At 41.5% G+C, this 25,574-nt stretch overlaps 1 protein-coding gene across 1 annotated transcript in view; it reads left to right on the top strand.

Moving 5' to 3' along the window:
- Window positions 1–25,574, top strand: part of Prkg1 (protein kinase cGMP-dependent 1) — a 403,711-nt gene that overhangs the window by 94,779 nt on the left and 283,358 nt on the right. Inside the window, exon 2 of the mRNA XM_051146331.1 lies at window positions 3,286–3,349. Within this exon, the coding sequence (XP_051002288.1) occupies window positions 3,286–3,349 (64 nt within the window). The remainder of the gene's footprint in view (window positions 1–3,285; window positions 3,350–25,574) is intronic.

The raw sequence follows: 25,574 nt of genomic DNA, 5'->3' as shown, positions 1-25,574 counted from the left end.
GAAACCAGGGCTGCACTTTTGCATTCTGCAGGATTTAACTAAAAGTCACCAAGGTGTCAGATCACATACAGAGATAGTGATTAGAAGTGCTGAAGGAGCGCTAGGATGATTTAGCCCTGGACTTGAAACGTCCCAGCCTGTCCATATCACTGAGCTTCTAATTAGTTAATAGGATTTTGTAGTCATACCTTCCTGCAAGTTAGAACATCTCAGAATCGGTCTCTTATCACTGCCTTATGGAATCTTTCAGTCAGTGCCTGCATAGCTTCACTCAACAAATGCTGCTGAGTTGATGAGTTATGAATCACACTCACATCATATATTGTTGTCATGTGTTTTTATTCTACCAGTAAACACATGCCATCAAGAACAGATATCTATTTACAGTTATCCTAAGGGCGCTAAGGGGTTGGGTGTCTCTCTGAGGCAAGTGCATCTGTGTAGTATGTCCTAGGTTAGAACCACCAAGACTTTGAAGTAAAGAAAAACAGAAAAGAATCATGATAAGAAAGCCTGGCTCAGTAGGGGAGGAGCTGAAGAAAACAGCTGTTGAAGAATGCTTCAGGTCATAATCAAATCATCAATTAAAATATTTTAAAGGGTGGGCGGGACCTATCACAGAGAAACTTGTGTACATAGGAGAACCTGGGAAAAGGAGGTAGAGCTGGGTGAAATGTGGTAAAAAGAGATAGGGGGTGTGGGGAGAGAGACAGAGACAGAGAGAGGGAGTGATGGACAGAGAGGGAGAGAGAGAGAGAGAGAGAGAGAGAGAGAGAGAGAGAGAGAGAGAGAGAGAGAGAGAGAAGCTGTCTCCCATCATGGCTGAGGCCCTCAAAGTCACATCAATAACTGAAGTGTGGATTGACATGCCGTGTCCAAACATTAAGCTCTTATTTGCAACATACTGTGTCTAGCTTCATCTCAACTTGAGATAAGCTAGAGCTATTAGAGAGGAGAGAACCTTGATGGAGAAAGTGCCTCCAGAAAGATGGTCTAGTGGTTGATCACAAGCCTGTTCGACATTTTCTTAATTAGTGGTTAATGGAGGAGGGCCCAACCCATTGTGGGTGGTGCATCCCTGGGCTGGTGGTCCTAGGTTTTGTTAGAAATCAGGCTGAGCAAGCCATGTCTGCAAGCCTGTAAGCAACATCCTTCCGTGGCCTCTACATAGCTCCTGTCTCCATATTCCTGCCCCAACTTTCTAAAAGATTGACTGAGATATGAAGTGTAAGTCAAACAAACTCTTTTCTCCCCAATTGCTTTTAGTTGTCATGCCTATCACAGCAATAGAGACCCTGACTAGGATAGAAATTGATAGCAGGGAGTAGGGTATTGCTGTGACAGACATGACCATGTTGCTTTTGAGAAAAATGGGAAAGGACTTTGGAGCTTTGGGCTAGGAAAGTCATTGAGTACTGAGAACTCAGTAGGATGTTCTGTAGGAGCTTGGAAGATACGAATGTTAAGAGGATTAAGATGGCGGCCTGGCTTGTGAACTTTCCGTGGGAAACAAGGAATCTACCAGGCCATTTGTGTGAAGCATCTGTGGTGTCTGTTCAGTAGGAATTGATGAATCAGCTGGGATTAACAAGTGACCAGAACCGCTAAAGTAAAACCTTTGCTTCTGTAGATAATGGATACTGGTAGCTGGGGCTAAAGAATCAGCTGCAATTAAGGAGATAGCAGCACTGCTGAGGTGAAGACTTTTGGGAAGTGTTTTTTCAAGGTCACCACACAGAAGCTATGTTCCTGAGGAGCTGGCCAAGGTTGCTCCCTGTGCTGGCAGCTTAACTTGGTAGTGTGAGCATCACCCAAGGCACAAAGGGGTCATGGAGAACAACTGAGGCTTCGCACTATGTGGCAGGGTGGAACCCCTAAAGAGAGCCCAGGAGAGGCTATTGGTGAAAGTGCAGCCCAATTGCATCATTTTAGAGATGTCAGTGCCATGGGATGACCACCAAGAGGGTAGCCAGAGAAATGACCCATATCTTTTGGAGGAGTCCAGAAGATCATGAGTAGATCCCAGACATTAAACACTAAGTTATTTGCAAGTTAGAGTTCAGTTTTGTTTCGATTTGATTATTATTATACCCTGATTCTTCTCTCTTGAAATAAGAAAGTGTAATTTATCTTTTATTTTATAGGAGCCCACAGTTGAGAGACTTACAATTTTAAAAAAGATTTTTTAAAAAAGAGATTGAACTCTTAAAGTATTTAAATTTGTAAGGACTTTTTAAGTTTGTAAAATGTTTTATATTGTGATGTGTATATTAATATGTGGTCTTGCAGGTGGGTAAGAAAGGAAAGTCGTGGCTTGACAGTGTTGTGATTGTGTGTCAAGTTGACAAGGGGTCAATGGTTCTGTCTAGTTTGATGTCAACCTGACACACATTAGAGTCTTCTGAGAGGAAGGAACCTCATTTAAGAAAATGCCTCCATAAACCTGGGCTGCAAGGAGGCCTGTAGAGCGTTTTCCTAATTAGTGATTGATGGGGGAGGGTTCAATCCATTGCAGGTAGAGCTTTCCCTGGGCTTGTGGTCCTGGGTTTTTTAAGGAAGCGGGATGAGCAAACCATGATGAGCAAGGCAGCAAGCAGCATCCCTCTCTGACTTCTGCAGCAGCTCCTGCCTCCCTTCTCTGTTTGATTCTCTGTCCAAACTTACTCCAATGATGAATAGCGACATGGAAGTATAAGCAAATAAACCCTTTGCTCCCTAATTTGCTTTTGTTTGTGGTGTTCATCACAGCCATAGAGACCCAGATGAGGACGCATACCTTCTCCTTGCTAGACATGAAACACACTGCAGTGATTCCTTAAATCATGTGATCATTCTCTGTAGGTTCTTTTATTTTTTTTATTTTTTTATTTTTTATTTTTTATTTTTTATTTTTATTAATTTATTCTTGTTACATCTCAATGTTTATCCCATCCCTTGTATCCTCCCATTCCTCCCCCCCCCCCCATTTTCCCATTATTCCCCTCCCCTATGACTGTTCCTGTGGGGGATTACATCCCCCTATATATTCTCATAGGGTATCAAGTCTCCTCTTGGCTACTTGCTGTCCTTCCTCTGAGTGCCACCAGGTCTCCCCCTCCAGGGGACATGGTCAAATGTGAGGCACCAGAGTACGTGAGAAAGTCGTATCACACTCTCCACTCAACTGTGGAGAATATCTCTGTAGGTTCTTAATCATGAAAGGCACTTGCATTTGTCCCGCAGACGTATTTGTTGCGTTAAGCTGCCATGCAGGTGTTCAGCATCACTCTCTGCTTTGTTTTCCAGTGTTCCAACATTCCAGAGCCTTCCTGATGAGATCCTCAGCAAGCTGGCTGATGTCCTCGAAGAGGTAATTGTTTTGATCCTTTGAGCATCTTGAGATGGAACCCAGACTGCACACACAGGCTGTGTTGCTTTCTCTCTCAGCTCTTTGATGACAAGTCAGAATCTGCCAAGAGACCTTGCCGATTTGTCCCCATCTCCAGGATGAGCTATAGGTTTGCCTTCAAATTAAAAGCAGCTTAGCACAACCAAACCTTACATACAACTAGACAGAGGTGCATCAGTTACAAGGGCAGACAACATCGCACTGTAGTAAATATAATGTTGCTTTGACACCTGTGAATAATACGCTGACATTTTTCTTCGTACTTCAATTAATCGTAGTTGTTGTTATCCTGAGATTAACAACTTTATAAGGAGAATTAGTAGTTGGGTCCATATATTCTAAGCATCTATGTATATTTTGCACATATAAATTCATGCTCGAATGTGGAATGCTTTTCTTTTGACCCCCATGGAAGCCGTGGTGGTGAGGAAGAGGAGAAAGTGGAGTGGGGCTCCACATGGCCCACAGAGACCCTGCTTAGAAATGAAAGGAACTTCTTCCACCCACACTGAGAACCTCTGCACAGAATTTAAAGCAGCCTGTTCCCTCACTGACTGTATTCTTCCTGCATAGCTGAGTTCCTCCATCTAGATGCTTCTGGGTCTTGATTGACAGGAGAGGCTCTAACTTCAGGAGGAGCCATGTACAATGGCAAATACCTGTTGACCCAACATTCAGGAGGCAGAGGCAGGAAGATGAGTCATTCAAACTCATCCTTGGCTGCATAGTGAGTTCTGGGCTAGATTGGGATGTGTAAGACCCTGTCTCTTAAAACCATAAAGAAGAAAAGAAAGGAGAAAGAGAAGGAAAGTGTGGAGGAGGGGGAGAGTAGCGTACACCCAAGGCATGGCAAGGCAAAAGGGTGTGTTGGGCCTTTGGGGGCTTTTGGATTGCAGTTTTCAAAGGCTATAAACTATCTCTAAATATAAAAGACTATGTAATAATGTTTTAATATACTTATTTTTAACTGAATAATTTTTTTTAAAGGACTGACTAGATGGATGCTTATGGGTGTTACAGAAGTTAAAGATGAGACAGGGCAGTGGATTAAACAAAAAACGTTAAGTCAGAAAAGGCCAAAGGAATTCTTACTCTAAACATGGGTCAAAAAGAGGTGAAGACATAAGCTTAGACAATAAATATGCTTCTTAACCTCGTTGTGAAATTTTCTCAGAAAATGCAGATCTGTAGATGAGAAAAAAGTAAGGTTAAACTCAAAGGTCACATTTGTTTTGTACTTAAGCATGGCTTATTAGCTCTTTTTATACTCTGAAGAACTTCTGAAAAAAATAATTTATATGCAAACAATATTCACTGTAATTTTTGTGAGTTGCATTGAAACTCTTGACTTCTAGCCAGTGAACAATTTAAGCCAGATCCAGGGATGTGACAGGCTTTGTTTCTTTCTCATGTCTGTTTAATTTTTTTTGCTTTTCTGTCTGGTCTCCATTTTAGTGGTTGACATTGTCCTCTGCAGGTAGTGGACATACAAGTTTTGATTCTCGATGAAAAATTAAGAAATCTGTTCCATTTTGTTAAGGAAGCACAGATACATTAATGGGGCTCCTGGAACAGTTACTGGTGGAGATGATGCAGGATATCAGAGCTCAAGTAGGACATCCGGGGAAATCAGTTTAAATCACTGTCAGGAAACAAGAAATACACTAAAAACATGCTGGGATGGTTGGTGCTCCGTTACAGTGCAGTTGTGCAGCATGGTAAAAACCGTGGATTCTCTCTCTGTCTCATATAGATGAGAGTCAAATAAATCCCTGATTGAGTATAGTGGTTCCTGCCTATTCCAGCACAGAGACATATAATCAGGAAAATTTTGAATTTGAAGACAGCGTTGGAGTAGTAAATTCAAGGTTATCCAAGGCTACAGTGTCAGGCCATGTGTCAACAGATTAAAAACTAAAGGATAAGGAGGGTGAGGATGAGGATGGAGGGGAGGAAGATAGAAGAATTGAGAAATTTGGAAGGTTATTCAGCAGCCCAGGGGAAACCCGAGAAACAGACTACATGGACAAGGCAACATCCCAGGGCAGGCTGTTCGCCCCATGTCTTCTTTTATTCAGCTAATCTTCCCGGAACATCCCCCACACAAACAGGAGTCTCAGGCTAAAACAATAACAAAATAGGCACGGTCAGGTCCTCATAGAGTTTACATTCCAGAAGGCAAGAGTCAACCAGTCACAAGAAAGCCTAACTGACCGACCAGGGTGATGAGGGCTTCCAGGCTAAGAGCAGTTGCTCCTGCAGAGGACCTTGGTTTGGAAAACAAAGACACATGTTAAAAGGCTTGCTCTAAGCACCTTTGTCCCCATAGATAATAAAGACAAATGCTGAAGGAAAGAATGTAAGCAAAGTGTGAGAAAAGCTGGCGTATGGGGGGGGGGGGATGAGTAAATATTCGAGTTGTCAACTAAATAAAGAGGAAGAGGGAGAGTCCAGGGGCCTGGGAAGCCCTCTGGGAAACACCTCTGGGAAAGGTGGTCTGAGGAATTTTGGAAACAGTGTGAGGTATCTTTAAAACAAGGTTGGAGTTGGGGGTCATGGGAAGGTGTGCTAAAGCTATAGAGGGGCAGGTGAGTCATGCAAGGCCTTCTTCTAGTCCACCACAGTTATTTAGGATTTCCCTTAGACTTTAAGCTGTCTAATAGAATTATTTGACATATGCTTCTAACATGATTCCCATGATGGGGAGTGTTAGGAATGATGGTAAAAGAAATGATGGTCACTTTGTTAACTGTCATAAGAGGAGATTGAGAAAAGATGGCAGAAAGGCATTGGTTTTGAGAGAATAACTCAGAAGCTTTATTATTATGCTACATGATGAAAGAAGACAAAGCAGTCGAACATGGCATCGAGACTCTGGCCTGAACACAGGACGGAGTGGGGTTAGTGTTAATGGAGATGAGGAAGACTAAGTACACTGCAGTGAAGAGACAAGGAGCTTAGGGAGGTAGGATGTGAGGAAAGAGAATCCTTGGGGCCCTTGGCAGAGTATATGGCTTGGATCAGTGTTTGACAAGCAGCTGTGGGTTATCTGGATGCTTTTCTGAGGGACCAAATGCAGATGAAGACGAGGCAGAATGTTGAAGCTGGTAGTAGCCAAAATTTACTAAAATAGTATGAATGGGTCTGTGTAGAGTGGAGTATAGTGAGTGAGGGAAATGACTGGCGTATACCGCTAAGGAAAAACCACAGACAAAATTAAGATTTAAAATGTCATTTATATAAGCATCTGAAAATACTTTTGGCTTAGTAATTGTGAGCAAAGCCTTACTAATCAGATACATATATATGGTTTCCTAGAACCATATATAACCTAGAAAAAAAAGAAAGAAAGAAAATGAATGAATGAATGAATGAGTGAATGAATGAAGGCACAAGGAAATACTCTGATTTATTCTTAAGAGTTCAGCCTTAAGAGGCAGGGGAGTAAGTGGGGACCAGTGGAGCCTGTGAAAAATGCCAAAAGCATTTTAGGCCTTAAAATTGAGAAGTGGCCCAAGGAAGAGTCCTCAAAATTTGCTGTTGGGTTTTGTTTAAAAGACAAGGACAGAAATAGAGAAAGCAGCTGGACAGGGGAAATGGAGCTGATTGGAGCCCAGGAAGTACTGTGAGAGGGGACCCAGCATGTTGCACAGAGGGTAGGCTTTGCAGGAAAGGCAAGGCGTTGGGTATATATGGAGTGAGTGGCGGATGCCGTGGCTGGAGCTATGTGATCCCGCGGAAGGTTTGGTTTCCTTGGTGAAATAGAAAGCAAAGGCATAAACAGAATGAGAGTGGGATAGGCAGATGAGGCACTTAAGGAAATAGATGGTGGGAGAAAATGGAAATTTAGAAATACAGGATTACCAGCTTTCATTAAGACCCAATTTGATGATATCAATTTCTTACCTAAGTTAAACAGCATAGAGAAAGATTTGTTTATTTGTTTAATCAACTTATTAGGGAGTCTTGCTTTATAGCCCAGGCTGATCTTGAACTCATTATCCTCCTGCCTCAATCACCAAAGTGCTGGGGTTACAGGTGTGAACCATCAGGCTTGGTTCAAGTTTTCTTTCATTTTAAGTCTCTTTATTTTTCCTTTTGCATGGATTCAGGTTCCAGAGAGGCAGATGAGAGGACCTAGCCAGGATTGTTATTTTTCCCAGAGAAGATGAGTGACTGAGTGTGAGGGGACAAGTAATTGAGGACACACACAGGAAAGTTCAGCATGTTTGATGCTGGAACTTGGATTGGCCAGTGAGACGTCACAGAATCAGTGGACTTCAGTTTCATGCAGTTGAGGAATTTTTGGACTTAGGTTGCTAGAGTGGCTGAACTTGAAAGGAATTAAGAATAGGTTTGTTACCAGGTAGAAGCTATTCTGGAAAATCTGCAGTCCATTCATAAATTCTTAGTCTGAGGCTTATTGAAGTAAGCTGTCTTATGATTTATCGGTCTCTTTCATGTGTGACCGCAGAGTGAACCAGAGCATGGCTGCATTTGACTTCTGTGTTGAAGTATAAAAGAAATTCATCACAAGAAGACTGGGTGTATTTCTCTCTGGATGTGCTGACCTGTAACCTCTGTGAATGAAAAACTGCTTTTCCCCAGTGGGCCTTTCAGCTTTCGCTTGCCTTTGTGGAATACACTGAAGAACTCTGTGATGAGTGCACATGTGCAGGCACACTCACACATGCACACATGCATGGAGGTGTGTGCCCATGTATGGATGGGGTGTGTATCTGTGTTTCAAAGGAATCAAACCAAAGCACAAATTCATCAGTCTCAATCAATCTCTTTATAAAGCAAAACAAAGTAACAGTCTGTGAAATCCTTTAATCATTTTCTTTCTTCTCCACAGCTGTGAGAGCATTTGCACTGTATTATGTAACAAGAGCCACAATGCTCTAATGCACACCACAAAACAGTTCAGCATTTTCTTTTCTTTCTTTCTTTTGTTGTGTGTATATGTGTGTATCATATGTACCAGTTCTTATAGGCATACACATAAGGGTGCATTGCATGGAGGTCGGAGAAGGACACTGTCTTCTATTGCTCTTCACTTTAGTTTTTGAGACAGAGGCTCTCAGGGAGCTGGAAGCTAATTGATACAGCTAGGCTTGCTGGATGCTGACCTCCAGCGATCCTCCTGTCTCCACACTCTCAGCACTGGCATTATTGGTGAGTGCTGCTGCCAAGCCTGCCTTTCATGTGGGGGCTGGAGATCTGAACTCTGGTCTATTGTTTTTAAAATTACATGCATTATCAGTATTATCTGTAGGCCCGGCTAGCAATCAATCAAGACACAGACACTTGTTATATTTTAAAATATCCTTAGTTAACCTGGGGCAGGGCAGATCTCAATCTTCTAAACTACTTTCCATAGCAGGGCCTCAGGCATGGGATCCCTGTCTCAAGCCCATGCCATCTGCTTCCAATAACTTCTATCAAGCTACCCCCATCCATAATCCCATATGCTTGCTCATGTTCTTCATCTGGGCCGGATTCTCTGTCCATGCCGGCCATGTGTTTCTCCTCCATCGAACTCATAGCAGCCTTCCTCTCTTTACTTCAGGTCTCCCTCCTTCTCCTCATGGTGGGCTTTCTTCTACCCAGATTTCCTTCTTCTCCTAGCCCCACCTATCTCCTTTGCCCTGCCCAGGTGGGATGGCTTTTTATTAAGCAAAAGGTTGGTCACAGAGACAGTAAGCAGTAATTAGCATTGAAAAACATCAGACCATCCCCCCCAACACTGGTCCTCTGCTTCTGGGGCAGGCACTTTCTTACTGAGGTGTCCCCCCCCCCCCATCTCTAAGTCACACTTTCCAATTAGGAGCCGCTTTTGTGCATGGTTGGGTGCTATTACCAGAAAGCAGCATGTAGCAAAGGACAAATACAAATGGAATCAGATGAGCTGGCCTCATGCATTTGTTTTTAGGACATAAATATGAAGTAAATGTACCAAATACAAAGTAGATATGTAAATATGCTATGCGGCACAGGCAAAATGCTTAGCTCAAGTTGAATAAACAAAAAACAACAAGAAGCATAATGAATTAGAGAAAGTGGAGCAAATCTGGAAGAGCAACAGCAATAGCAATATCACCTAACATCAAAGACTCATGTGCTCACGTAATAACTAAGCTTTCTACCAATACCTATAAACTGAGAGAATCCCAAATTATTTCATGAGAAGTATCATTATAGCCAACAAGTAAGTCTGTATCTTTGCTTACCGGGCAGATACTTATGCAACCCTTGCTATTGTGGCAGGAAGTGCTCTAGGGCCTAGGTATTTAGGCTCTGGGCTCCTGTAGCTTATATTCCAGTGGATACAGATAAGGAAGTAAGGCACTACCATCAGCTGAGAAGCCCACTGAAGTTGTCATTGAAAAAAAAAAAACGTTAGTTGCGCATAGTAGTACAGATGCAGTTCGCTTAGATAAGCCCCGAGGCCAAAGTTAAAATATGTATGGAAGCTGCTTTAGGTTAAATTTAATTCAATTTGACTTTGGCAAGATAAGGTAAGGTTTAAACCAAGGTTTAATAACCAATAATGGGGTTGCCGTGGTGAGAGGGAAGAGTACCTGCGTGGTCTTAACATAGAAAGGAGTTTACTGTTTTAGTTGGGGGGGAAAATGTGAGAGAAAGCTTCAGAAATTTTAACAACATCCTGTTATAGGGGGCAGATAAACTGGAGTTTCAGAGCAAAAGGACTGACTGCAGAGGTGCCAGAGGACTACTGTGGCCACACATTCCAATATATCAGTTAAAGAGATGAATACTTGTCAAAAGTAGAGAAAGGAAATTTAATAATGAACAAATTGAGAAGAACAAATAAAGGGCATCTGATGATTTTAACTTCACCTCGGAGCGCTGACTCAGAGCTTTAAGTTTAAGTAGAAAAAGACCTGGGCCAAGGGGCAAAAGGTGTGCATAATTAAGCACTCTAGGCCAAGGGATGGCCCATCATTGTCTTAGCTCTGGTTCTGAGTGGTGGTCTGAGGAATTCCTTATTGCTTAAAGGCAAAAGCAGGTTCTCAGATGGTTACCTATGTTCCAGAGTGCAGCCTTTCCATCACAGGTTATCGTTTCTATGGGTGGGGGAAGGTCTGTCTCACCAAGTGCTGCTAAGGGGTACCTGGAGCAGGACACTTTAAAAACCACCAGTAGCATGTTTCAGTTATGTCTTGCCTAGTGACACTAGAAGGAAAGCAAGGTACGGGAAATGTCCTCAGCTGATAATGAACCCTCCTGGAATGAGTTACATCCTACCTGCAGAGGGAAGCAGGGCACTCATAGTAGGGGAAGGATGCGCAATGAAGCCAGAGGTGCCAGGCTTCCCTTTTGTTGTTACTTACTTTGCAAAGTGCCTCTTATAGTTGTGCGCATGGTGATAAGGAGTTTGCTTTCACTCTGAGCACATTGCATTGTAACTAATAAAGTGGTATCACCTGGTTCTTTATTCATTTTGAGATAGAGTCTCTTGTAGTCCCAAAGCATCTTCTGATTCTCCTGCACCCAGTTCTAGAGTGCTGGGATTACACCACCATGCACTGTGGGTTCACTGCTGGGCCTTCAACATAGGCCACCTTGCATGAACTAACACCCTAACTACCGAGTTACATGCCAGTCATTGGGTGATGTCATAATCATCTCTTTTTAGACTTTATGAGAAGGATCAATTATAGAGTCACTCCAATTAAAAGGCTATTGTGAAGTGACCAGGTAGGGCTAGGTGATATATTTATGGGTTTTCTTTCATAGTAACTATTTTATTCCCTATATTCTTTATTAGAAAAATTAATCATAGACAAGAGTAACAGGAACTTAAAGAATGTAGAAGGGTGAACATCAAGGTGCTGGAATGATTTAGAAGAGTACATGTGGTAAGAAACAGATGGGTAATATTTAGGAATTTTTGTTCTAAATGGAAGGAAAGTCCAAACCATAGATATAATTATATATGTGCACATATAATTATGTGTATATATAGTTCCAAACCATAGATATAATTATATATGTGTATATATGTAACATATGTATATATAACATATACACATAATTATACACACACAACACGTACACATATGCTAGAGAAATAGCTTCCCTAGGTGTGCACGAACAAAGCATTAATCCAGGTTTCTGTGGCAATTATATTCTCAGAGATGGAGACATGATTAAAAACATGTCTCATTGAAAACTTTAAATTGGAGCACCAATTTTAGCAAATTCACATTTTACCACCAGACATTGCTATTTTTTCTTATCTGTAGAACTGAAACATGTGTGCTGGGTTTAGATCGCCTGAGTGTTAGCAGGAAAATAAAGCAGATCAGAACTACCACTTGCCTCCATTAATGCCCTTTTCATGTCGAGTATTTCTCTTGAAACGTTTATTGGATTTTCTCAGAATGGAAGACCTCTCTCTGCTTCAAGAACATCTTAGGGACTCTGTACCACTCCTAAGACCGAATTGATCATGGGCATATTTCAACCTGTTTGGCATAGCATTCTAACTTGTGTCATGGGTAGTATAATTATTTATATTTTCATGTATTGTATGCCCGTGCTACTATTGCACTGACAATGCCTTCGATACATACATGCTCATATTTCTTAGATTATTAAAAGCGACATTAAGAAAAATAATAGGCAAAAGAAAAGATAAGTGAAGAAGTGAAGATTTTTTAAATTCTCCATGGCTTGAGTGTCTGTTAGAAGTCAGATTATTTAGTCCAGACACCCTCTTGAAAGTACGGTTATAATAGATGTACTATTTCTGGTTGTTACAGACATTGGGTTTGGTGACTTTGCTCTGTGACTTCTTGCCTGGACATCTTTGCAGAGTCTGTTGCATTCTCTGGGGCTGTGAATAATACAGAGACACATCTGCCTTGTGGATTATTGAAGGGCTACAAAGCTTTCCTTTTTCTCTCATGTTTTTACATTTATTTTTTTTTTATCTATGTGTGTATGTTTGTACTTACCTGTCCATATGAGTACCTTGTACATAAATACACCCTGGAGGCCAGAAAGCAGGGAGTGGGGTGAAGTGGTGTCAGAGGCCTCGATGCTTGAGTTGTGGATGGCTGTGAGCTGCCAAGTGGGTGCTGTGAACCAAACCTAGGTCCTCTTGGAGATCAGCAATTGTTCTTAACCATTGAGCCATCTCTTCAGCTCCCAAATGTCTTCTCTTTCATTGTTCTAAACTGCCTTCAGTTCTTCCAGAAAGGAGCTGATCGACTCTGGACAGGAATGTTATGAGTTTTCTTTGAAATCTCTTATTTATAACCAGCTAACATAAATAATATTTTCTTCCTTTAAAAAAAAAGTTCTGCCTCCTGATATTCAAAGCCAAGCTGGAGGAAGTTCAGAGAGTCCATTATTCCCCAGTGGCTTTGTCTTAGAGTACTCTCAAAAATATGCTTTTGTTGTTCCTGATTTCTTCTGTGCTTTCTCTTTGGTGAAGCAAACCATTGATATATGAAATGGAAAAAGCATAGAAGCTGTGTGTGGGGAGGGGAGAGGGGCAGGGGAAGAGAGGGGGGGCAGAGGGGGGAGAGAGAGAGAGTTAAAAGGCCCAGACTAAACCTTCAGTTTGTATCACCACTTCTTATATAGAGAAATAAATACAGAGTGGGAGAAATATGCAAATCATTGATATGATAAGGAACCCAGTTTTTAATTGTAGTGATGTCTCTTCAACATCTTAGCAGAGCACCTTAAATGGGCAAATTATATGATTGGAATTTATATTGATTAAACTATCCTAAGGATGGAATTTGATTCCAATTTTGACAACTTCAGTCAGCGAAAGGCTTGATCTTACTTGGGGTCACATTTGAGTTGGCTACTACACTGACACTGGTGATCAGGTGGGGTTCAGAATGTAGAACAGTTAGGGAAGTTACATGTTCTGGAAAAGTGCCAGGTAGAAGAGATTTTTGTTGGGGTATTGTAGATATTTGTACACTGATTTGATGCTTAAACAATGGTGACATTTTAGTACCTGTGTGACATTTTGTGTGCTTTTAGTCTGAACAAAGGCCTCCCCGGTTCTACATCCAGGTTTTAGATACCATCATAAAAAAATAGAAAACCACGTGCTCGTTCCTTTTGATAGACCTCTGCTCTTATGAAAATTTGCACCTCAGATTAAAAAAAAAATACTTTATAAAGGAGCAAGTCTCAACCTTTGGGTCATTATCCCTTCAGTGTCTGAATGACCCTTCTACAGGGGTTACCTAAGACCATTAGAAATATCAGATGTTTATATTATTATCATAACAGTAGCAAAATTACAGTTATGCAGTAGCAAAAATAATTTCTGCACACTAGCATTCACTCTGTGCTGGGCAAAGAGCCCCTGGTAATTCTACCTCAGGTAAATTTTCTTCTTCTATTTCAAATTTGCATGTGGGCAGGCTGAAGCTAAGAAGGCACAGCTATATAAATGGGGAGCTACTTTACTCAACAGTCCGGCACTAGAAACAATGCATTTGAAGACTAGTCTATGATATACATTGCAAACTTGGGTGATATATGAAAAAGAAACAAAAAGGGAGTACTTTTTCTGAACATCTTTACCAATTTTTTCTTTTTGGAGTAACTTGTTTTTCTCAGTCATAAATTTATGCTTGTTGTTACAGGGATCCCTTTAAAGCCTTCCCCAAGTTATGACACATGCCATTCTGGGCCATTTTATCACCATAATATGCACGCTTTGCCCCGGGGTATTTGTGATTCATTAAACTGTGGGTGCATGTTGCAAGTTAGAAGCCAATCTGCTATAAACCAGCTTTCTAGAAATCAGTGAGGAACATCCTTGAAATGGTGGCCACAGGTAAGTGTGCCGGCTCACTCAGAGCTTCTCATTTGTCGTCATTTGTGCAGTGTGCAAATTGTGGCTATTGTGGATTTGTGTGAAAATGGAAATTGATGGCCTCCCTGAGTTCAGCTGTGTTGAGATCCACTCATGGAGGTGGCTTGGCAGTCAGCGCCTACACAGACCACCATGAACTTTGAATAACTCTTCCGGAGACCAAAGATGAACACCAGATAAACTGCCCTGATTAAAGACAAAGTGACCTAGAATATCTACTTAATCTTTTTTCTTTTTTATTGGAGCCCTCATTGTACCTGCCAAAAAGCAGGTTGTGAGCGCAGAGGCTTTGCAGGAATCAATGACTAGCGGCATACTTGTGCCGACAAACAAGGGCTTAAAGATAAGAAAGCCAGTTGGGCTTCTGGTTTTAGCCTCAGAATACAAAGCTTTTCTGTCCTACACAGTGTTACCAAACAGTTTGAGAAAAGATAAGCCAGGTTTTCCATCCCAGGCCTCGGGGCTTGGGCAGGGGGCTGAGGGGGGGGGGGCACACCTCAGTGCACTTCCCAGTCCCTGACAAGGGCAGCCTACCACCTCCCTGTGGAGAAGAAGGCCTGCAGTGGCTTAGGCCAGAGGCTGCAGACTGCTCCTTCCGATAAAGTTCCAGCCCAGGCAGGCAGGACTTCAATCATGAATGTTCATCAGATGTCAGTCAGGGTTAATGAGGAGCAAACTGTGACCAGCCAAGGCTTTAGGGATAGTGCAGTGTGACAGACACTGTGTCTGTGACTCTTATGTTTCCCCCAATTACCACAAGATTATAAAACTGAGCTTCTCTGGGCTCTCTGCGAAGTGAGTGCTACTTTCTTTCTTTCTTCTTCTTCTTTTTCTTTTTTTTTTTTAACAAACATATGTTTTATTGTTTGCGTTTTGCTGTCAATAAAGAGATCCCAGGGGCAAGGCCAGGAATGCTGTTCAGTTACACAGTGTTTGTTAAGTATGAAAGAATATGGGGTCAATTCCCAGTGTTGGTTCAAAAAGAAAGGCCTGAAATCTAATAATGCTGGAATTTTCCAAGCCATACAAGAACAAAGGGGAATGGTCAATTGTAGCTGGTCTTTGCTACTCTGTGAGTTCTTATTTTTCCCACTCTTTGTCCCCCAAGTTTCACCCCTTAACACTAGATAGTAGAAAAACAAAGATAGAGAGGAGAGAGGAATTAGGAAAATCCCTAAATTTAATTTCTTTCCTTTTGCTGCTTCTTTGACCACAGCTACTAACAAACCACAACCAACCTCCCTAAAATTGCCATCAACCACTGACCCTGGGTCTGGGGGGGGGGGTCCTCAAATTTATGTACCTTCTGAAAAGTTCCCAGAATTCCAAATATCACACAATCGGGGAGACTATCTGCAGCTGGTAGAAGCATGCCTTTGCTAGACCATGAGGAAATCATAGTCAGCTGCTGTGGCTAGTACAAAGCAGCCACAAGCCTACATTTGGGATTAAAGGGCTACTTCCTTCTTTATTGCTTCCCCTTCAGAGGATAACTTTAATCGATGTCATCTGCTTTGTCTTGAATATAGATACTCTCTGGCTGCTTCTCTCTACTCTGGATGGATGATGTTATGTAAATCAGTTTGTAGTACAGTCATTAGTGGTTGCAGGGAGAAGGGGAAGGCTATAGGACTGCTGGTAGAGAAACTTCATTGTCCCCAAAGAAAGAGGAAAACAAAACAAAACAAAACAAAACAAAAAAAAAGAAAAGAAAAGACTGGAAGGTCACCAAGAAGTAATATGCTTCCCTTCTGCCCACAATGTTCTCTTCCCTGGATCCCAGGGAAACAAAATGCTCAACACTTGTATTAAAGAATGCAAATACTTTGTGAGGACTGCTTTCCAATGTGAGTCCCTGGGCCAGGGAGCTGTAGGCTTCTAATCAGTTAAGAGAGTGGAGGTTTTGGTAGCCATCTCTTGTATGTAAGGCAGATCTGCCAGCAAAAATCATGAGGACTTTTCTATTCCACTTAGTTTCTCATCCACACAAAATCAAGATGCTGACCAGAATATATGGATTTGTGTGTAAATGTACATTGTTGTAATCCATGCCCATGTTTATCTCTTTGTATAGTACAAACACTGGGATCTGAGTCTTGGCTGCACTCTGTAACCATGGCGCCAACAGTCATCAGTCACGTGATCTAGATCATTTGCTTGCATTCTCTCAGTCTCACCTGTCTCTTCTGGAACATAGTGATAGCAGTGATACCTACTGTACAGACCTGTGCTTAACTTTTCAAAACAAAACTTTTCATCTGCTAAGAGACGTCATTTTTTGAAGACTAGTTTTAGTTTAATGGGAAAACTGAACAGAGTGTAGGGGCTTTCACTATTCCTGCTCTCTGTAGATAATTTCCTAGTAGCACTGCCTTGGTGAAGTGTCTTTATTATAATTGAGGGGCCAAAACTGAAGCATTGACCTAAGTTTATTGCTTACATAATAGTTCCCTCATGGTTTGTTCATCTCTGGGTTTCACCAACTATTCTGTGTGTCTACCATTACTGTGGTGTACAACCCCACTTTATGCTGCCATCTATTTCTCCCTTTTAGTAATGTTACTAAAGTAAATTATCTATTATTTCCAATTCCACTCACTCGTGGTTAATATTAGAAATTAACTAACTTTTTATATTTACATTATTTCTTGAAATCTTACAGTAATCACTTGTCCAGGGAGTTAAAGTTGGATTTTTTTACATAGACAATAATATAATCTGTGAATACATAGTTCGGTCTCTTCCTTACTCACCTGCACCCTTCACGTCCCTCTTCCATCTTTCCCTTATAAAATCACTCAGGCCCTATAGTGCCATGTCCAGTATCAGTGGAACAGTACGGAAAGAATGCATTTGTCCTTTTGGTAGCCTATCTGACGGGATGTTCTAGCTTCTCACTATTAGGTAGATGTTAGTGGTAAGTTTCGTTTTGTTTTTAATCCTTTCATTTTATTTTATCCTTCTTTTCTTTCATTCTAAAGTCAGGTTAAGGAAATTATCTTGAACTCACAAGTACTGACAGGTTTTTTTGTTTAAACACAAGTGAGTGTTTTGTCCCCTAACTATTGACATAATCTTGTGATTTTTCTTCTTGTGCTTGTTGATATGAGGGTTATAGTAATTGATTTTACAATGTTAAACAGGACTTGAATACCTAGAATAAACCTTACTTTGTCATTTCTTTTCTCAAGGTTATGTTGGCTGTAAGCTAAATTTTTTCTATTTCCTACTTCAGAATCTTTCTTTTCTTTTTCTGTTTTTGCTGCATCCTAGATTTTTTTCCAACACAAATATTTTGTTTGAATAAATATATATGTGCATGGCTTAGATTTAAATTACATTTACAGATAAAGAATAATATTAGACCCAGAGAGTAACATGAAGCCCGTGTTCCTTTACCATACCTGCATATATATCCAGGGAGCAGGGAAAGCATGCACCTCACACTCTAGACACTAGGAGAAGAGAAAAACAGGGGTTTGGGGGAAGCCATGCGGTACCATCTCGCCTGTCGTTTTCCTGCTGTGGAACCAGTCCAGAACTAAAGATCAACTGAGGCTGCTCCTGACCACACGCAGTAGCCCTTCTCCTACAGTTAACATTAGGCCAAGGGCGTTAGCTACAGAAAGTGTCTACCAGTTACCCCGGAACAGTATTAGAGATGGACAAGGAAGCCACACTATGCTTTTTCAGAAGTACAACAGTGAATGAACTGTACCTCCTATAGGCTTAGCCCAGAAACTTCCTATTGGCATCTGTACCGAAACAGGCTCCCCATACTTCCTGCATCATCTATTGGGCTGTAAGGTGCAGTTGGCTTCCAGGGTATTGGGAATCTTTATCTTTCAGTCTCCATTATAGATTTCAAGTCCTTCCAGTGTTTGCTCAAGCACGTATGGTGCCTGATCAGCATGGACATCAGCATCTTTTGGGGTACCATTTTCTATATGGAGGAATTGCTTTCTGTACTGCAGCCTTCACCAAAAAATAATCTTGTTTTCTGCAGTTCATAAATATTCAAGACGCCTTCAGCCAGTGCACGCCCTGGAGGACCCTCCCATTCAACAGCACATGGTGTCTGCTCCACTTAGCAGATCACAGACAGGATCATCTCTTGCTCTGAGGATTTGAGTCTTGTTCAGTGCATCACAGTGGACATTTGAGCTTTCTGCTGACACTGTCTGCTCTTGTTTCTCAGAGTGTCCCATAATTCCCAGTCTTTGGGCTCCCGCAAGATGATGGTGCTTAATGTTGAACTCTCCTTTCTGCCTTTGCATCTGTCTCTTCTGTCTTCTCATTGGTTTCTTGTTCAAGGAGAGCTATCACGTACTTAATTTACTTTAGCACGTCAGCATCACTGACCATCACATTAGCAGTGACATCAGGACTATAGACAAGTAGTCTAAGCATGGGATTTGATAGGTCTTGGTTTTAGTTTCATTTATTCCAATCAGTTCACATCTCCTGAGACTTCTTTTAGCCAACTGTTACCTTGCAATATGCAGTTTTAGCTACATTTCTGATATTGATTTCTAATCTAATTCAGTGCTGCCCTGAGTCCATACTTCATGTGATTTCTACTTTCTTTCAATTTGTTTTTTATGACATAGAATGTGGTCTACACTGATGGATGCCTCCATGGGCTTGTGGGGAATGTATTATTACTCTGTTGGTGAATGACATATTTATTACACATATGAACTGTATCTAGTTAAATGATAGTGTGCTCAGTTCCACTATTCCCTCATTGAAATCCTGCCTGCTAGATCTCTTGCCAACTACAGAATCTTGAAATGTCCATCTCGAATAATGCATTATTCTATTTCTCTTGGTGGTTGTTTCCATTATTTTGTGTCATGTATTTTAATACTCTATCATTAGACATTTTTCATTAAGGACTTTATGACTTCTGTAATCCTTCTATGACTATATCATACCCGTCTGTATTTCTGATAGTTTGCCTTGCTCTAACATCTGCTCAAAATATAATCTAATAGGTACTTCTATTTTCTTGTGATGGATGTTAGTGTGCCTCCTTTTTCTCTTAAGGAGTTTTTTCTTCTTTGTACTGAAGATTGAACCGAAGTCTTCATAGCACGTGCTAGGCAGATGCCCCATCACTAAGGTACAGCATAGTCCCCTATTTTTGTGTGTGTTGAGGTGGGGTTTTATAACATATACAGCATGGCCCTGCACTTAGAGAGCTCAGGTCTCTGAGTTTCTTGGTTCAACACTATACCAGGCTAATATCTTATATTTTAGCAGGTCTGGGCCTTTTTATTTACAGTGGGTTTCTTGTATTTAGTTCTTGAAGTCTGCTTATACCATGTCTGAATTTTATTTCAGTCTGGGCATTGAACTCGGGATTTCATGTGTGCTAAGTAAACACTGTTTCTGAACTACAGCCTCAGCTTTTATGTCCTTAATTTTCCTCCATTTGATGTCATATCTCTAGACAAGGAATTTTTTTTTTCTATCCATGTGGTATGCTCTGAGCTTTCTGGATCTCTGGTTTTATATGTGTCAGTAGTTATGTAGTTATGGAACAGTCAGCATTTTTTTTTTTTTACTTCAAATATCACTTTATTCCTTTCTTCACCTAAAATTCTCATTACATAAGAGTTCAGCATTATACAATTATGTCTCAATCTTAGAAATTCTGTTTTATGTTTTGCTGTTGATGATTTTTTTTAAGTTCAATGTTGAGACTGTTGAGAGTCCTTTTAGTTTTGCTTTTTTTTAAGATGTGGCAGTGTCTCACTTTGTATTTCAGACTGACTTTTAATTCATGGCATTCCTTTTCCTCAGCTTCCTGTGTTTTGTGATTAAGGCACTGAACATTAGCTTGTTTATATTGCATAAGTTCCCTGCTATTGTGGAATTTTTTGACATTACTATCTATATTTGTTTTTTTGTTTTAAGACAAAGCCTTCCTATGTGGCCCAGGGCTGGCCTCAAACTCACAACTCTCCTCCATTAGTCTTGAGAATGCTGGAATGGGGGGAAAACATTTTTATTGAAAGTTAATAAATCCCTTCCTATGTAAGGGATGAAGATAGACAAGCTGTTAGTGGAAGGATTTATGTTTATCTGTCTAAGAGTTAGACCGTCTTCACTCTTTGCTGTAGTAAGGTGTCAGAGGCTGAGACTTCCTCTTGTTTCTGTTCCCTCCTTTGTCTTTAGGTTTCCTCAGAAACTACTTGTTTAATTTATGATAAGAATTTCACTCTGTAGTTCTGGCTGGCTCTGGGGTTTCAAACAAAAAACAGTCCTCTAGCCTCCCAAGGGCTAGAATTTCCCCTGTGAGCCATCCTGGTTAATTAGAAATGTTTTAAAAACTAGATGCTAAAATGACTAATAATGATTGGCCTGGCAAGATAAGCCCACTGGTACAACAGAGGCATGGATGCTATGAGAGTAACCAACCACTTTCTGATTGGCTAACTAGGCCAAAATCCATGGCTTTCCAATTCATAGGGGAGAAACTAATGCTAATTCTGTTAAATGGGCATAGGAATATGTCCCCCTCCCCCTAAGCTCTCACCTTTGTACCCATAAGATTAAAACAGATTCAAACTGAGCAGTGCATAGAGACTAAGAGACTGTGGAATGCTTTCTATCCCATTCCATGCTAAATGGAATATTTATATTACATCCTTACTTTCAAGACCCAGGGATCATTATGGAAGATGGGGTAGAAACATTGCAAGAGCCAGAGGTAGTAGACATCTGCAACAAAACCATATTCATTGGGCCTATTAGGACAGTGGGACTGTAGCATACATGAACTCACAGCGCCGGTTAGACTCATGAAACTCCACCCAGTATTTAGCTGGAGTTCTGTTTGCAATTGACAGCTGCTGGTAGAGCTGGTTCCTTCAGGGCTATGTTCTGGCAGGGGTTCTGTTCTCTAGTAGATAACCCTGCATGCATGTCCATTAGTACAGCACTAAGTAGACTCAGTGGGTTTAAAAATAAGGGACTTGATGTGATGAGGGGAAAATGGTGGATGGATGAGAGAATGTCATAGTTTTGTTTCTATTGTCATGGTGAGAAGCCATGGCCAAAGCACCTTAAAAAAAATAAAATTAAATTAAAATTCATTTGCCAGGTATAGTGGCACATGCCTTTAATCCCAGCACTTGGGCAGCAGTAGGCATATTACTGTGAGTTTGAGGCCAGCCTGGTCTACAAAGCAAGTCTGGGACAGCCAAGGCTTCACAGAAAAGAAAAAGCACTTAATTGAGGGCTTTCTTACATTTTGAGGATGAGTCCATGACCAACATGGTAGGAAGCAAGGCAGCAGTCAGGCAGACATGACACCAGAGCAGTGGCAGAGAGCTAAGATCTAATGCTGAAGGTAGAAGCAGAGAAGGGAGTGGTGAAGGAGGGGAGAGAAGGCAGAGAGAGGAGAGGGAATGGAGAGAGAGGGGGGAAGCAAAGGCAACAGAGGAGAGAGGAGAAAGAGGGGAGAGGGGAGAGAGAAGAGAGAGGACAGATGGGGGGAGGACAGAAAGAGAGAGACTGGTCTAGGTCCTTTTGAAACCTCAAAACCCACTTCCTGTGACAAACCTCCTCCAACAAGACCACACCTCCCAATCCTTCTCAGAGCAGTTCCACCAACTAGGGACTGAGCATTCAAATAGAGGAGTCTATGGGAGCCATTCCCATGCAAACCACCGGAGAGGAACTGTAGAGGAGGAATTGAAGCACAGAGTTAATTATAACACATTACATACAAGTAGAAATTCTGAAACAATAAAAAGAATTAAAAAAAAAAAAAAAACAGGTACTGATTCCTGCTGTCTCTTACATCCATTGTAAATGAGGGCTCTCTGTTATACGGGGGTACAGCTGACACAGTCGGGTGTTCTAAGTTCCTGTGGTTAGCTCTCAGTCTTTAGTGAGCTGGGTCTGGACACCTCCCTTCTGCCATATCAAAGGCAAGGGCCTTGGGGCTGGGTATATGCTTCCCCCTAGCTTAGTTAGTTCTGTAAGCCTGCTCATATCCATAAGGAGAATCAGAGGGTCTGTATATCTTGTACAAAGGTACCTTTTTCTTCTTCTTCTCCCTGTGAAGAAAACATAAGGATTTGTTTCAGTATCATTATGAGAACATATTAGAGTTCTTATGATAAAACTCACCAGAATGAAACTCGGCCCACTTACCATATAGCTTCCCTCTTGTTTTCAAGTTCACCGTGTTCTTTTTGACCATATTGTTCGTCTGGAACTGAAGAGATGTTCTCATTCTCAGTTTTTCTCAGCAAAACTTCCCCCCTTTTATTAAAATGATAGGTATAACAACTTCCAGCCTTTTTTTTTTTTTTTTAAATATAACTGTAATGACCATGTGGGAGACTTCAGCACAGTGCATGGTGCAAAATGAGAATACGATTTTCATCCTTACTATTTCATTACAAAAGATCCTTAGTCATAATAATTTAACACAATACAGGTATAACGGTATCAACACAGTTCTCTGAATGCGGTATTTCTGCATAAAATATGGGATTATAGGATGAGTTTACTATTATCAGATGCATGCATGTGGAACTACAGGACATGAAGTTCTCATGTTATATGAGGACATGTTTGAGCAGGGAAGTGGACCAGACTGCCTGCAATGGAAAGGAATAGTGGCGAACATTAAAGACAGTGGTCAAAATTGGGATCAAAGTAGTGTAAGTTTGGGAATAGAAGAGATGATGAATCTGATAATAGCCTCTGTATATATTTGACCCCAGACAGAACTGATACACACAGCCCTGTCTTTTGTATTCAGGATGCTACTTTCTGATGAGCATTGCTGTTTGTGCCATGAGATGCCACTGAATGGTTTATTCCAAGCAAGGCTGCCCTCTGGTTCAGAGCTGTCACCACAGTTTAAAGCAAAGCTGTCACAGACATTTGATCTGCCCAACCTCTTTGCTCAGGCAACGCCTCACCGCTATGATTGCCTGGGCTTGCTCTATGGGCTGCTGAGGTTTGCAGTGGCCGCCCATTGTTGCTGCAGCATTCGGAAAGCAATGAGAGAGTGTTTCTTTTCCTCTGCCTGCTTGTGGCCATATCAGTTCACCACAGAGTGATTACTTATAGCCTAATTCCCCTGAATATTCTTTGCTTAGCATTGCTTTTCCCTGAGCACTGCTTCTAAGTAGCTCCACAGTTTTTCTTGCTGCCAGAACTTCATGGTCCACAATGCTGACTGACTAGAAAATCATGTTCTTTATTACTATTGTGTGTTGGGAGGGAGGGAAGCTAAGGTAGAGCCACTTCTCCTTCAACTTAGCATGGGTTTTTGACATCGAGACACCCAATTCCCTTTTTAATGCTAACATTGGTATGTGGCTCTATTTGACTAATTCCATATTCATAAAGTTGGAAGGACCAGACTTGCTGCACAGAGCAGGTTGTGCTGTATCATGAACACTGAGTTTATTTTCGATCTAGACCTTGGTTCCAGTGTTACATTTCTTATTCTAGATCACATAGTCACTAGGGAAGGTTGCTTATGATAGAGATCCCTGAATATCCTCCCCGGAGTGACTGAAACATCTAGAAGAGTCTGGAAGCCCGTGTGTTAAACAGTAACTGTAACATCGCAGGTCGGAACATGGGTTGTCGGCAGTGACCCCTTCCCCCAAACACCTACTACGTTAGTTATGCAACAGGACCCATTGGAAATCGGAAGTGAGGTCGGCACACCCAGCAGGAATGCCCTGCCCTGTCTACAATGCTATACTCCTATTCCTACTTCTACCACTGAAGAGGGAAGTGAAGCCCAGCATGGTGTCCGCCTTAGTCAATGTTCTACTCCTGTGAAGAGACACTATAAAGGAAACATTTAATTGGAGCTGGCTTACAGTTTCAGAGGTTTAGTCCGTTACTGTCATGGCGGGAAACATGGCGCCCTGCAGGCCGACTTGGCACTAGAGACTGTGGTTGGGAGTTCTACATCTGGATCCGCAGGCAGCAGGAAAAAAGAGAGGCATTGAGCCTGCTTTGAGTATTTGAAACCCCAAAGCCCACCGCTAGTCACACCTGCTCTAACAAAACCACACCCTCCTAATAGTGCCACTTCCTGGTGACCAAGCTTTCAAATCTATGAAGCTGTGGAGTTCTTTCCTGGTCAAACCAGTGTCTCCTGCATTTGAGAGGCCAGGAAAGAAACTGTCCCAAGGTCAAAGCTAGCTTGAAGTACAGTGTAAATCCCTGTCTCAAACCAAATAAAAACAAAAACAAGACAGGAAAGAAGAGAGAAAGAGAAGGAGTAAGGGAGGGAAGGGGGAGGGAGAGAAGGAAGGAAAGACAGACACAGAGAGTTAGAAGGAGAGAGACAGAGGAAAAGGCTTGATTTTTGTCTTTGTAGTAATGTAAAATATACTCTGGTATTTTGGCACTTACACTTAAGGCTGGGGTCAATAAATTGTTTGTTATTGATTTTTTTAAATTTCTTGAGAGCTATGAATGACTTTTGTCATTTTAAAAGGTTAGAAATGCAATCAGAGGAATAACATTTCATCACCTATGACGATGAAATAAAACCCAAACATCAGTTTTTCTAAATTCCAGCCACACTAGTTTCTTGATTTCTGGCCTGTGACTGTGCTTACTCCCTATCAGTAGATATGAGTAGTTACAGAAGAGATCTGATCACCCCAAAGCCTGGAGCACTCACCCTGCAGATCTCACAAAGAAACATTAAAGCTTGCTGATTTGAGGAAACTGGCAAGTGTTTCCATCACCATCTCCTGTTGTAGGAACAAGTTCATTTCAGCTCACCAAGGCCTCCTAGCTCAAGGCAAAGGTGTGCTTTGGGTCCCGACCATTCTCCCTTCCTCCTGTCTGTCCATGGCCAGGAAAAAGACTCCTGCAGTTCACCCTGGTTCTGACTCTATCCCCTCATGTTGGAGGTCTGGCCCTGAGCTTGGGTCTCAGACTGCATTGACCCTCTGCCCTATAACCCCAATTTCTGGGTAACTCCCATAGTGTGACAAGTTCAGCAAACACTGACAAGGTCTAATGTTTTCATTTCATAGATAAAGTGACAGACTTGCTTGTGAAGGCGTTAAGGAGTTTGCTGAAGGTATTTACAGTTCCTGCGGCTGTAGACTGAACAAACTCCAACCCTTCACCAGTCTTTCTGCACCCTATATCACGTGCTTTGAGGCTATTGCCAACGGCCTGTGCCTCTGTAGTTATAGCAGTTGTGATGGTTTCCAGAAAGCAAGTTACATTCTAACTGTAAATAGATCCAATAGACCTTGGTGACCTCGAAAGCATTTAAAGTGGAAACCAGGA

This window comes from Acomys russatus, chromosome 5, assembly GCF_903995435.1.
Source record: "Acomys russatus chromosome 5, mAcoRus1.1, whole genome shotgun sequence".
NCBI lineage: Eukaryota > Metazoa > Chordata > Mammalia > Rodentia > Muridae > Acomys > Acomys russatus.
This window is presented reverse-complemented; position numbering and strand designations above follow the sequence as displayed.